General features: G+C 51.0%; 1 protein-coding gene across 1 annotated transcript; it reads right to left on the bottom strand.

The window, feature by feature from the left end:
- Positions 1–7,024: 7,024 nt before the first annotated feature.
- LOC124692077 (glycine-rich protein 2-like) lies at positions 7,025–8,058 on the bottom strand. The gene has a single exon (XM_047225377.1). The coding sequence runs from the start codon at positions 7,985–7,987 to the stop codon at positions 7,307–7,309; it is 681 nt and encodes a 226-aa protein (XP_047081333.1). The 5' UTR covers positions 7,988–8,058; the 3' UTR covers positions 7,025–7,306.
- Between the last annotated feature and the right edge of the window lie 5,702 nt (positions 8,059–13,760).

Genomic DNA, 13,760 nt, shown 5'->3' with positions numbered 1-13,760 from the left:
GCGTGTGTGTCGCGAGGTAACATGGTAGGAGAGGAAAAGAGGAAAAGCAGTTTTAGCCATAGCGGTACTACCGGTACCAGGAGCGGTAGTACCGCTATCCCTACTGGTACCGCTCTGAGGTACCGCTCTGAGGATTTCACACGATATTGTCCCACAGTATTAGTTACGGTACCTCTGCGGTACCATGAGCGGTAGTACCGCTTGTAAGCGGTAGTACCGCCCACGGTACCGCTCAAGTACCGTAACTAGTTACGGCAGTACCGCCTCAGTACCGCTCCGGTACCGCTTTGAGTCCAGTAAGGTTTGGACCCTATTGCGGTACCTCGAGCGGTACCGTGAGCGGTAGTACCGCTCTGTGTCCACGTGGACAAGTTCTGTGGGGATTTCGAACTCAGAGCGGTAGTACCGCTTTCACAAAGCGGTAGTACCGCTTAGGCCAAAACTGCACATAACGGTTGGATTTGAGGAGACCTATATAAAGGCCTCTTCTTCCCCAGCTCGTTTTTAGCTCTTCTCTCTCTCCTCCATTGTTGCTGAGCTCAAACTGAGTGGATCTCCCTCCCTACCCAATCAATCTTGCTCATACTTTGAGGAGTGGTGGAGGAGACCCCGATCTATCGTTCTACCGAGAGAAAATTCACCAATTCGTGGTAGTCCTTAGTGGATCTTGGTGGTAGAGTTCCTATTGTGGAATCTTGGAAGAAGTGCACCTATGGAGGCTAGCTTGGTGTTGTACTAGCCCCATAGGTTGTTGGGAGCCTCCTTGTGGTGTGGAGCTCGCCCCAACCTTGTGAAGGAATCACCGCCTCGACCGGTGCCATAGTGGAGAAGGGGGAGCACCTTTGTGGAGCTCTCTCGAGGAAGAAGGTGAGGCCTTCCTTCGTGGTGTGGCCGTCTAGCCTCTTGTGTGAGGCTAGCACCTCCTCAACGCAGACGTACTCCCTTTTGTGGGAGGAACTGCTGGAAACAAACCTCGCCTCGTCTCCGCGCCCTCCGGTTGTCCCGCTCCTTACTCTTACTATCTTGTTTGATTCCTTTGCTTGTTGTACTTGTCTAGGATCATTGTAGGAACACCGCCATTGCTAAAGCTATCACCTTTACCTTCTGTTGCACTAAAAACGAAAAAGCTTAAAACTTGACGTAGCGTCCATTCACCCCCCCCCCCCCTGGATCGATACGATCCATTCAGCATGGAAGGCCAAACAAGCCGCATTCAAGATGTTATACGGTGATTGGGAGGAAGCATACAACCGAGTCCCTAGGTTGTTGTTAGCGATGGCCGCTACTAACTCGGGCATGGTTCATGTGGTGGAGCCTTCTAGTACCAAAATGACATTACATGGCGGTAAAAGAGTAAGGCTATTTCATCGTGCATTTTGGTCATTCGAGAAATGCACGAGGGCATTCGAACATTGTAGGTCGATCATCATCGTCGATGGTACCTTCTTGATTGGGCAGTACAAGGGCACACTATTGGTGGCAATAGAAAATGATGCGAGCAACCATTTAGTACCATTGGGTTTTGCGTTGGTAGAGGTTGAGAACAATGATAACTGAGAATGGTTTTTTCATATATTGAGGACGAGGGACATACCACCCTCAAAGGAAGTGTGTGTTATCTCGGATCGTCATCAAGGAATTCTCAAACCGGTGGAGATGATATTCCCGGGCATGCTCCCTTGCACCACCGATGGTGCATGAGGCATTTTTGTGCAAACTTCTACCGGGCATGTAAGAACAAAAAGTTGTTGACCTTCTTCAAGATTGTTGCCTCGCTTACTCCGAGCGCCGCTTCGCAAACCTATACAACGGCTTGCTGAAGCACAAAGAGCTCAACGTAGGTGGTTATGAGTTTCTTCAGAGGCACCTTATATTTAACTCAAAGTGGGCACGAGCTTATGATGAGGATGGGAGGAGATATGGTCAAATGACAAGCAACATGACTGAATGCTTCAATAATGTGCTGAAGGGTGTCTGTGCATTGCCCGTGACGGCAATAATTCAATACACATTTGAGAAGTTGAATGTCTATTTCCAAAACTACACCGAAGAAACGGAGAAATAAATTGCTAAGAACTACGGATTCCCAACGAAGGTTGAAGAGTTCATGGAATTTCAGGCAAGGAAGGCGTACTCCTAAACGGCTACATGTTATGACAATGTTGATTGGGTTTATCAAGTGACTGAGCCGGGAGGCACCATACAAGGTGGTGTCCAACACGGAGGCCGAGCTTTCTGTGTGTCCCTAAAGACATGTGAATGCACATGTAGGAGGCCATCTTTGCTTCATTTCGCTTGCTCTCACTTGCTCACATAGGCACGCATTAGACGTGTGGACTATAATCACCCGCTCACCGTTCGGGAGTACGAGTTCTCCATCGAAGCCACAAAAAGGACATGGGCTCCAAGGTTTTCTCCCTACTTGGACCAATCACAATGGCCGGAGTATCATGGAGTCCAAGTTTGGCCAGATCCGGAATGGAAGGTTGTGCAACAAGGAACAAGAAAGACAAAGAGGTATCACGGAGATATGGATATATGGGGTCATTCGGGAAACAAATTATTCCAAGAGGCTCGCGAGACAACTCATTGTGGATCATGCAATAGTAAGGGGCACAATAGAAGAACATGTTCAAATGGCAAGAAGTCAAAGGGCAATAATGCTAGCACAAGCCAACAATCAAGTAGCCAACAAGCTTCAAATCAACCTCCAAGCCAACAACGTCCTAGCCAACAAACTCCAAGCCATGAAAGTCTAAGCCAACAAGCTCCTTCGCAACAACCTCGAAGCCAACAGGCTCCTTCGCAACAAGCTCCAAAGCAACAAGCACCAAGACAACAAGCTCCAAGACAACAAGCTGCAAGGCTCCACACGGCTAAGGACTTGGCGACTTTGCTTACAATATGTTTTGGTGTTAAATGTTCTACTGTGTGGCGCCCATGGGAACAAAAAAATGTAAAGTTTTTTTCCGATCGCGTGCAGTAGAGAGAAGATCAAAGATTTAGATAAGTACCCATGACTCCATGAGGCGGCCGGGAAGTTGCAGGCTTGCAGCGGGAGGTCCATTCGTGCTCTCGCTCCTTCGGCAGAGGCGTCCTAGAGTATTCTCTCTAACTCTAGTGGAAGGGCCGAAGGGAACGGGAGGAGAAGATCAGTACTGCGGAAGTTACGGGAGTAAAATGTGGGGCGTGGCCGCGTGGGTGGTACAAGCGCGGGAATATTTTAGCGATCGCGCCAACAATTCTAATTGTCCACAAGCAAACTGCTCAACCTTAACACACGGTGTGGTGTCTCTGTGCAGTGCGCTGTGTCATGGAATTCAGAGTTAGAGTCGCCAAATGCAATAGCTTACCTTCAAAGTTGTTAACCATACCTTAATGAAATTCCGCAGCGGTGACTAGCATTTTCATCTTTAAGGCTGTTATCCCAAACAATCTCGCACTCCTCAGGAGTCTTTTTGATCTCGGTCCGCTGTGACAAACATATTGTAAACACTTTGGGCGAGCACATGTTAATATAGATGATGAACTAGCTAATGAGAGAATACATTACCACGAAGTTTAGGGAGGAAACAATAGAAGTCGATCTCCCTCCTCGAACAATCCTGTCGTACTGGCTTTGCGCAACCTCGTCGAACATGATGGGCTTGTCCAACATTCCTCGTACGCGCGGTTCACTAACTCGATACGTGTGTTGTCCAGAAACCAATGGAGATAGTTGTTGAAAGCTTCCGCGTCATACGGCCTAACCTCGACATGTCCGCCATTCCGTACCGCGTCCAAACAATGCGCGAACACTGTCACGTGATTCATGTGATGGTCAGGCCAATTCTGGATCTTCCTCTGCTGCTTCCTATCAAGCCTGCAAGACATTGGAGCACATGTTTGTACAGTGAATTGAATAGAACAATGGATGAAGTAAGCTTCCATCGCTTCAATCAACAAGTTTACCTATGGAACGTGCGGTTCGTGTCTTGCCACTGAGGTGGGCAGTGCTGATACAACCCAAACTGTCTCATCACTCTGTGCGGCTGGTGGTATTCAACCGCCCACATGCATATGAGTGGGCACCGCATACGCCAGAAACCCGCCTCCTCCAAGCACTTAGGGTTGAGGTCTCCCATCGCCGAGCCAATATGGTCAAACCTACCATATGGCTCCCAATCCACCTGCAACATACAAATATTTCAAACTTTACAACATGTCAGTGGAATTTATGAAAAAAGATAGCAAAAGTGTGATGGCTTCAGAAAGGTTGCCTGCTCAGAGGTAAGAGTGTCCAACTCCTCAGTGTAGTGCATGTACATGACAGTTGGATCGTTCATCATCTCCGAGACATAGTCCAACTGGTATGCCCAAGTGGGCTCCCGATTAAGGTTCTCGGAATGAGCCCATGGCCTCTTTTTGTAAATCTCGGGCCACCCAACTGGTAGGCGTTCCCAGCTCCATACGGAAAGTAGGAGCATGCATCCACCAATCCCGCCGACACCAGTCCTGCGACAACCTTCGTCCAACTGCGTACATACGAAATTTGGTTAGTACTTTGTCTAGAATACTACTATACAAGAATATTAAAGATAGCAAATCATTACCTGACGGTACAGGTAGGCAAGTGTCGCTGTTCCCCAACTCCACGGGTGCTCTAACTTCGTCAGTGCCTTGAGCCAAGACCAATGAACCAACTTCCCACCATTGTTGGCAAAGAGTCCTCGAAATGACATACCACAAATACACTCTGGACTATGTTCGGACAGTGTCAACGTTGGCCCCAATGGGGCATTTTCCAAAGTTAATCTTGATCCACTTGTAATTTGCACCGACGGGAGCTCTATATTTTTATTTGATGGCTCCGGAGGAGCCATGCCAATAAGGTCCTCCATCTGCCCGTGTCGCCCATCAGAAGTTGTGTTCATACACAATAGCTCGCCCTAAATAGGAAGACCAAGGATCATGGAAACATCCTGAAGAGTAGGGGTCATCTCGACGGCCCTCAAGTGGAAGGTGTGCGTCTTCGGCCTCCACCGTTCGACAAGCGCGGTGATTACCGCGGCGTTCATGTTCGGCGGGCCCCCGTCTTACAAGTGAGATGAACGGTAGAAGACCGGTAGGCTCGATGTGCTTCGCGTACCGCTCGTCATACGGCATGTCCTTCATGCAACCGTGGTAACGAATCTTCAAGGGCTCAAGAATCTACAAGCACATCCAGACACATACTCCCTCCGTTCCTATATATAAGCCATATAGTGTTTTGAGAAAAATTCCAGAATATAAGGTGTATTGCGTTGCCCCGCTTGTATGGACAATATTTTTCCAGATTTGATTAGGTTTTCTTATCTTATGCAAAGTCCTCTATTAGCTTATGTTCAATTGCCTATGGTTAAACCTAGACAAACATGGTGTAATTTTTTATAAATATGCATTCTTTAATTTCCATGCCAGAAACTATATGGCTTATACCTAGGAACGGAGGGAGTAATATTATGCCATATCTAATGGAATAAAACAAGAGGTGTTAACAAAATAAATATTAGTACCTTCCTCTTTTCCGCGATATGATATGCCCGGTGTTCTCTGTCATATTGATCATCTAGGAGCGCCACCATCCTACATTTTTACACGAATACACCATATTATGAGTTATTCCTAACAAATATGAGTCGTTCTAAGCAAATGCTAGGCATATGAAAGACAATAGAATACATTTCCTAAGCAAATCTATCATATGTAACACAATAGAATGCATTTGGGTTCTAAATTTTTTCACATAATAATCATCTAGGAGCCACACCATCCAACATTTTTCACAAATACACACAATAAGAACTACCATATTGTCACCATACATGTTTTAAATTTGGGTTTTCCTAACAAATATGAGGCATACATACATACATTACAATATGGACTTCAACACATACATGAGAATATATCTAGGGTTTCAAGAAATATAGGGTTCCAACAAATCTAGGGTTCCAACACATAGATACATGAGAATATGGATTTCAACGCATACATGAGAATATGGATTTCATGTCCTAAAATTTCATATTCTGGTTTCATGTCTAAATTAAATTAAATCCGAGCAAATCTTGAATGAATCGAAGAGAATCCAAGGGGAATACCTTGAACAATGGATGGGGATCGAAATGGCCGGCCAGATCTGACGAATCCTTGGTGGATTTGGTGAGGGGAGGAGGAGAGGCGGCCAACGGCGATTGAAGCAGAGAGGAAAAGAAAGAAGAGAAGAAAGCCCGATCGGGCTAGAGCGGCTCGGGCGCCACACATAACAGGATGTGTGGTATCCTTCCGAGCAACGCCACACATTCAAAATGTGGCGTCCATGCGAACGGCGCCACCACATCGGCTGGTCAACAGCACGCAGCATCAACCGTGCCACGTCAGACAAGATGTAAGTGTGGCAGCGCTCGAAAGAGCGCTTTTCGAGCGCCACACAAAAGGATTAGTCCAGTAAAATAGTTTGTCCCGAGAGTCATTCCGTGCTTTTCTTCGCCGGAAAGGTTATTTTCATCAAAATCGCCCAGTTTTGTTAGCTTGCAATGAGAGCCATTTCGAATTAACAATGATGTCGATCAGATTCGCTGGTGTTACATACATATGTGAATCGATCGGCCTGTCAAAGAGGGCACCTGATGCAAGTAGTAGGACAGATTCAGAGACATATTCTTCGTAGCTGTGGTACATGAAGAAATTCTCAAATGCTTCAAATTAATCGCATAATAATTTGAACGCGGCATAAGATGTGAGAGCACATATTCTTGCTGTCAACTCTAAAGAGCACATAAGAATAAAGATCATATGCTTGAACCACCGAACAGATATCGATAAAATTCTGCTGCAGCATAAGCTACAAAGGGAGCACATATTCTTGGCTTTAACGGTGGATAGCGCGCAAGAATAAAGGTCTCGGATGCTGGGAACAAGCAAATGGGGCTAAACCCATGTCCTCCCAAGTAAATCAACTCTATTGCACAACACGAATCACAGCAATAGATGCATTGCACGATAGTAAAACTTGTCGGAAATTCTTCAGATCAAAATTTTGTGACAACCATCCAAGGGAACAACGGGTAGTGATAGATAGTGCAGTTCTCGGCATTTTTCAGATCCGATTTTTTCGCTGTCGTTGCAGCTGAAGCCAGGGCTCAGCTACGACCACAGTTGACCAATTCATTCGACGAGCAACGGAAGTAAAGACTAGGGGCAAGAGCTACTGATGGGTATGACTTGCTGCAAGGTACGAGGAGCGAAAGGAAACAGGGCAGGCAGATCTGACGATCTGCAGCGCCTAGTTGCCCTTGCTGGGGCACTCGCGGGAGAAGTGGCCAGACTCGCCGCAGGAGAAGCAACCCCCGCCGCCGCCGCCACCACCTCCACCGCCACCGCGGTAGCCGCCGCCGCCGCCACCGCCCTGCGGGCAGTCCCTGGAGATGTGGCCCTCCTCGCCACATTTGTAGCAGCCACGGCCGCCGCCGCCGCCGCCTCCGTAGCCGCCGCCGCCGCCACCACCGTAGCCGCCGCCACCGCCTCCTCCAGAAGTGCAGTCCCTGGAGATGTGGCCCTCCTCGCCGCACTTGTAGCAGCCACGGCCGCCGCCGCCACCTCCGTAGCCGCCGCCACCGCCTCCTCCGTAGCGGTCTCCACCGCCGTAGCCGCCGCCGCCACCGTAGCCTCCACCGCCACCGTACCCGCCGCCGCCGCGGCCACCGCGGTCGTCGCCGCCGGGGCGGGGACCGCCGGGAAGCGTGCCTCCGCCAGGCGCGGTGACGTCCTCGGCCTTGGTGCGGCCGTCGTCGCCGGAGGAGATGACGAACTCGACGAGCTCGTTCTCGTTGAGGCTGCGGAAGCCGTCGCACTTGAGCGCCGACTGGTGGACGAAGAGGTCCTCGCCGCCGTTCTCCGGCGTGATGAAGCCGAAGCCCTTGGTGGTGTTGAACCACTTGACGGTTCCCTGAACCCGCTCCGACATCTTGCGCCGCCGCTGGAGAAGAAACCCTAGATCTGTGTGGCGGCGGTGGGGAGGAGGTGTTGGTGTGAGAGGCGTACTGGGCGGGGCGGGCGCGGCTTTATAGCGGCTCGGGTGGACAAAACCCTAGAAGGCCGGGGAGGGGACGCGCTGGACATGGCTGACGGGTGGGGTCACCGCGTGGTCGGCGACAGGTGGGCCCGGATTCTCAGTGAGTCACCGGCGTTATCTGCAGGCTTTATTGCGCGGAGAAATATCTGGCGAGGGGAGAGGAGCGGCCAGCCGGGGTGGGTTTGCTGGGTGGGCCGGCCCGGTCAAGGAGGCAGTCAAAGTGTCCAGGGGTACTATTGGGCTGGCGAACCATGGTAAAAAGGACGAGACAAGTAACTATCGCCTTTTTTTTTTTTGAGGGTACAAGTAACTATCGCCTTTCTCTGTGCTGCTGCTCTGTATCGCCGGTACCCACCGGCTAATCTTTTGCCGTCTCCGTGCTACAGCTTTCGCTTTCGCTTTTCAATTTCTTTCTCTGTTTCTCTTTTCGCGGGATCTGGACGGTGGAGGAAAGTGCGGTAAGGGCATCTCCAACGGGGCGACCCATCCCGCGCCCGCGCGTCCGGATGGGTCGATCCGGACAAAAACCCGGCCCAACGCGGGGACGCACCGCAAAAGCGGACGGCCGCGGCGTCCGGAGCGACGCAAACCCGGCCCAAATCTGGGCCGGGTTTGCGTGGCCGCGGATGGCACGCGGCGTCCTCGCGTGTCCGCCCTGTCCGCGTGGCCGGCCCACTCGTCGGTGCCCCGGTCCTATTAAATGTGGATCGGGGAAGTGGACTGTCCCTATCCGGTCCCCACTTTCCACTCCGGCCGCACGCGCGAGCTCGGAGCTTCCGCGCCGCCATGGCCCCGAAGCGCGAGTTCTCGCCATCCGCCAACGACCACGAGGCCGGCGGCCGGCCGGTCGCGCCGCGCCGCCGTTCGCCATGGGGCCGCCGGCGACGCCGCGACGCGACCGGATCTACGTCACCGTAGCGGTGGCGCGGATGTTCGGGGACGCCGGCGTCCCAATGCCGTGGGGGACGTGCACCTCCCCACGGCCGGCACCTCGAGCCCGGATCGGGTTCCGGTGCCGCCCATCCCGGCGTCCGGCCGCGCCCGCTACGCCGAGATCCGGAGGCGCCGCGCTCGGCTGCCGGCGGACCTCCGGCGAGGACCCCGCGTACGGCGACGCAAGTCCCAACCGGGACTTGTGGTTCGAGGTGGAGCACGATGCGCGGCGGCGCACGTGCTTCACATCCGCGACGGCGCGGCCTCGCGCGCGGCCCGAGCACGGCCGCTGGCGGGCGGCGGCCGCGCCCGGCCGGCCTCTACATCGGCGAGCCCGCGCCCCGGCCCCGGCCCCGCCGCGGCCGCGGCCCTGGGAGGAGGAGAACGACCGGAGCCGCAGGGCGGCGCTCGCGGCGTCCGCGAGCGACGGGACCTCGACGAGCCGGCCAAATGGCCGCTCCTCGCCGAGACGCCGCGCACCTCCGCGCCGGAGGAGGCGGCCGGGAAGGCCCGGGAGGACGCCCGGGCGGACGCGTGGGCCTTCCTCCGGCCGGCGCGCCGTCGAGAGGAGGCCGCTACGCGTCGGGCGGCGCTCCGGGAGGAGGAGCGCCGGCCGCGCGCTCGGCGGAGGAGGAGCGCCCGGCCACGCAGGGCGGAGGAGCGGCTCCGACAGGAGTCCGCGCGGAGGACACGGCGCGCGCGGGCCGGCGAGCCCGCCGAACGCGCACTCCGCCCGGGAAAGGGCGCGGTGGGACCCCCGGCCGGAGTCCCGGTGCCCTCCGGCGTGTCGAGCCGGAACAGCCGCGTCGCCGCCGGGCGGCGTCGTCGTCATCGACGCCGACGATGACGAGTACTACTGGGGGTAGTACTGCCGGCGGCCACCGCGAGCTCGCAAACCCCGGCTAGGGTTTGCTTTTTTTAGTTTAAAGCCATATATGGCTTTCTTTTGTGTAAAATTTGCCCAAAATAGGGCTAAGTTTAATGACCAACTAGTTTAAATTTATGTTTTGTTCTTTTCCTTTTTTATTTTCATTTCTGTTTTATTTTATTACCAATGCGCTGCGTCCGCGCGTTGGGCGCAGCGTGCGACCCAAACGGACACGCGGACGCGGGCCGCTGTCCGGGTGTCCGTTCGGCCACGCAAACGGCCCAAAACGGACGGCCCAGCGCGTCCGTTTGGGTCGCCCGGTTGGAGATGCCCTAACTTTGGGCGAGTTGCACGAGCTCAGCACGAGGGGAAAAGCTGATGCTCTATTGCCTTTCTCATCAACAGATCGGCAACGGTAACTTTTCATTGCCAGACCGTAGATATCGTGACATCATTACTGATTTACCATCAAATTTTGAATTCTACAAATTTTCGTTCCAACTAACGGCGATCATGGTTGTGCTCATAGTTTACAATCAAAAGCACCGATACTGCTGATAATACTTCGCTTAAAGGAGATTTCTTTAAGTAATACATTTTTTCTTAGTTCCACAAATAATATTCGATTTTTTACATTTTTCACAAATAATACGGGATCGGGTAGCGTTCCCGAGAGGTACCTATGGGGCAACTTTCTTCCAAAAAGTAGATTCACACACACCTGGTCAGCCGGGAGAAGTTCTATGGCATTTCTTTCCCGAAAACCGTTGACGGGTAGGCGTTTCCCGATATGCTCGGTCGCTCAAGAGACACGTCAGTCGAGCAAGGGAATCTTGAGCGAGAAGTCAGGGCAGCATTCTCCGACTAGTTCCTGGCTCGATAGTAAATATTTATGTAGTTAGCCCGATAGTAAATATTTCGAATTCTACAAATTTTCGTGCGAACCAACGGCCATCATGGTTGTGCTCATGATTTTTTACAATGAAAAGCCCCGATACTGCTGATAATCCTTCGCTTAAAGGAGATTTCTTTAAGTAATACATTTTTTCTTAGTTCCACAAGTACTATTCGATTTTTACATTTTTCACAAATAATACAGGATCGGGTAGCGTTCCCGAGAGGTACCTATGGGGCAATTTTCTTCCAAAAAGTAGATTCTCCCACACCGTGGTTAGCTAGGAGAAGTTGTACGGCATTTCTTTCCCAAAAACCGTTGTCAGGTAGGCGTTTTCCGATATGCTCGGTCGCTCAAGAGACAGGTCAGTCGAGCAAGGGAATCTTGAGGCGAGAAGTCAGGGCAGCATTCCCCGAATAGTTCCTGGCTTGATAGTAAATATTTGTTTAGTTAGTCCGGCTGTAATTATTTTTAGTTAGTCCGGTTGGAAATATTTGAAGTTGGTACGGTAGTACCTATATTCTTAGGTGACCCGGTAGCAAAGATTTGATTGGTTGGTCCTATTTTTTATAGGTGAGGAGACATGTCGAATTTACTGGAATATATTGTTTACTACGGTTATGGCAATGTCCGAATAACTCAAGTGGGAGCCGACTTGAGTGATTTTAAGTATGTTGAGTTTGATTTTTTTAACCCAAAGACTTGGCGCGTTTGTCAGTTAAAGGAGTGGTCGACAGTATATTTCGAGCTTAATCCTGAAACATACTCTGTCAGTGTCCATGCTTTGAGGAGCAACTCAAGCACATACATATTATGGTATTTGAAGCCGATAGAGCGGACCTTTTAGTGGGTGCACTGGTTAGAAGCGTGCGGGCGCAGGGGAACTCACCCCATCAGCCTTAATTCTTCCCATGAAGAAGGAGGTCACTTCCCACGAAGGCGAGGATGAGTTCCATCCTAGATAGAGCAGTGAAATATCAAATGTTGGAGGTAGGAGTTTTCAATCAGGACATAGTAGTCGTCCATGAGGAGGTAATGCTGGTAGTGACGAAGCTGATGGCGACGACGAAGAAGAGGACATGCAGAACATGATGGAACAGGAAGACCTGGATGGATTGGAGGATGATCTCGATTCAAATTCATCTCAGAAGAAGATGATACTGAGGGAGAGGTCCCGATCCCCTCTTCATGGGATCAGGATTTGTCGGACTCAATTACCTTGAATGACCGCCATAATTCTGTCTGGGAGTATCACGTGAAGAACATCTCAATTGAGGCAACATATTATGACAAGAGGCATATGCAGGAAGAAATCACTAAGTGGGCAATGAACATGCAAAGGGTTTTCAGAACAACTGTTTCAACTCATAAATTTTTGACAATTGGTATGCAAAAAAATTCAACTTAAGGGTGCACCACTATTGTCTGAAGTGGCACACCTAGTGGATTGTGAACGACTTCGTGGCGCACACGTCTGTCATTCAAAATATGTTGTTGGATCATCGAAACCATACTTCCACTATGTTGGCTCGTACACGAAGATTGTGGAGACCAAATCAAGGGAGCTTAGCGCCATCTAGAAAAGATTTATGCTTAAATATAAGTACAAAAATTCATATGGAAAGGCTTGGAGGGCTAAGCAAAGGACACTGGAGAACAGATTTGGGTCCTTCGTCGACTCGTACGACTATGTTTTATGTCTCCTCCAAACATTGAAGGATAGGAATCCGGGCACCTATGTGGACATACAAGGCTTTTGGATACCAAAGTTCCCTATTGTCAAGGTTCTGCATTGACTGTTCTTCTTATTCAGTATATGCATCGAGGCTTTCAGTCACTACCGTCCGGTGTTGTGTCTAGATGACATGTTTCTAACAGGCAAGTACAAGGGGATGACAACAATCAAATCCGCCACTCGCATTTGCATTTGTTGAGAGCAAGAAAACATCGAGTTGGTTATAGTTCTTCGGGAAGCTAAAGAAAGCGATTGTGAAAGATTGCCTAAATGTGTGTGTGTTCCACGACAGGCATACATGTATGCTTGTGGCTGAAAGATCAGAGATGGTAAACCTAGAGGGGGGTGAATAGGTTTCTACAGATTTTAATTCTTTCTTTGCAATATTAGGCTTTGCGGAATATAAAGGTGAGCCTAATGCAAACTAGGTGAGACAACCTATATGAGGATACAAGTAACTCGAGCACGAAGGCTCTCACGAGCGATTATATCACAAGTAAGGAGTTCGGTTAGAGATAACCGATAGCACACGGAGACGAGGGTTTATTCCCGTGTTCCCTTCCTTTGCAAGAAGGTACGTCACGTTTGGAGGGGTGGAGGTCCCACGAAGGATTCCCCGCGCCACGAAGGCTCACCCTATTCTCCGGAGCCTATCCCACGAAGGAATAGCTCTCTCACTTGTGGTAGACTTTGAGGTAGCCTCCAAACCTTCACAATCTTGTCAGGAGCAAATCCACAGCCCGGATGCTTCCGGACCACTCTTGCCCACCTAGGGTTTCCAAGGAACCCTAGAGAGCAAGCTTCTTGATGAATACAAGGGGGAATGAGATTTGGCTTGGTAGAACAGTAGATCGGGTCCTCCTCTATCGTTTCCTCGGAGGGATTTGAGTTTGGGTGGAGGAGGAGGGAGATCTGAGGCTTTTGGTGTTTCTAGCAATGGAGTAGGAGAGAGACAGCTCAAGAACAGCTTGTAGTGTAGTGCCTACCCCTTCAGAGGTAGAAGAAGGGGTATATCTAGTGTAACTTGAAATATGGCCGTTGTCAATTTGCCACCTCAGCTTTCTCCTCGAGATTCCCGGTCAACCGGACCACAGACTGGAGCGTCCGGCGCAGGGCCCGGTCCGACCGAGCCAGGGACCGGACAGGCCGGTCCAAACCGGGCGGCAGACCGGACCGAGACCGTGTTATCACCAGGATTTAACCGCGATCAGGAGGTGGGCCGCGATCAAGATGG

Source organism: Lolium rigidum, chromosome 2 (assembly GCF_022539505.1).
Source record: "Lolium rigidum isolate FL_2022 chromosome 2, APGP_CSIRO_Lrig_0.1, whole genome shotgun sequence".
NCBI classification, from domain to species: Eukaryota; Viridiplantae; Streptophyta; class Magnoliopsida; order Poales; family Poaceae; genus Lolium; species Lolium rigidum.
This window is presented reverse-complemented; position numbering and strand designations above follow the sequence as displayed.

Excerpts from the sequence above, each read along its gene's own strand:
- LOC124692077 (XM_047225377.1), bottom strand. The coding sequence starts at position 7,987 with ATGTCGGAGCGGGTTCAGGGAACCGTCAAGTGGTTCAACACCACCAAG.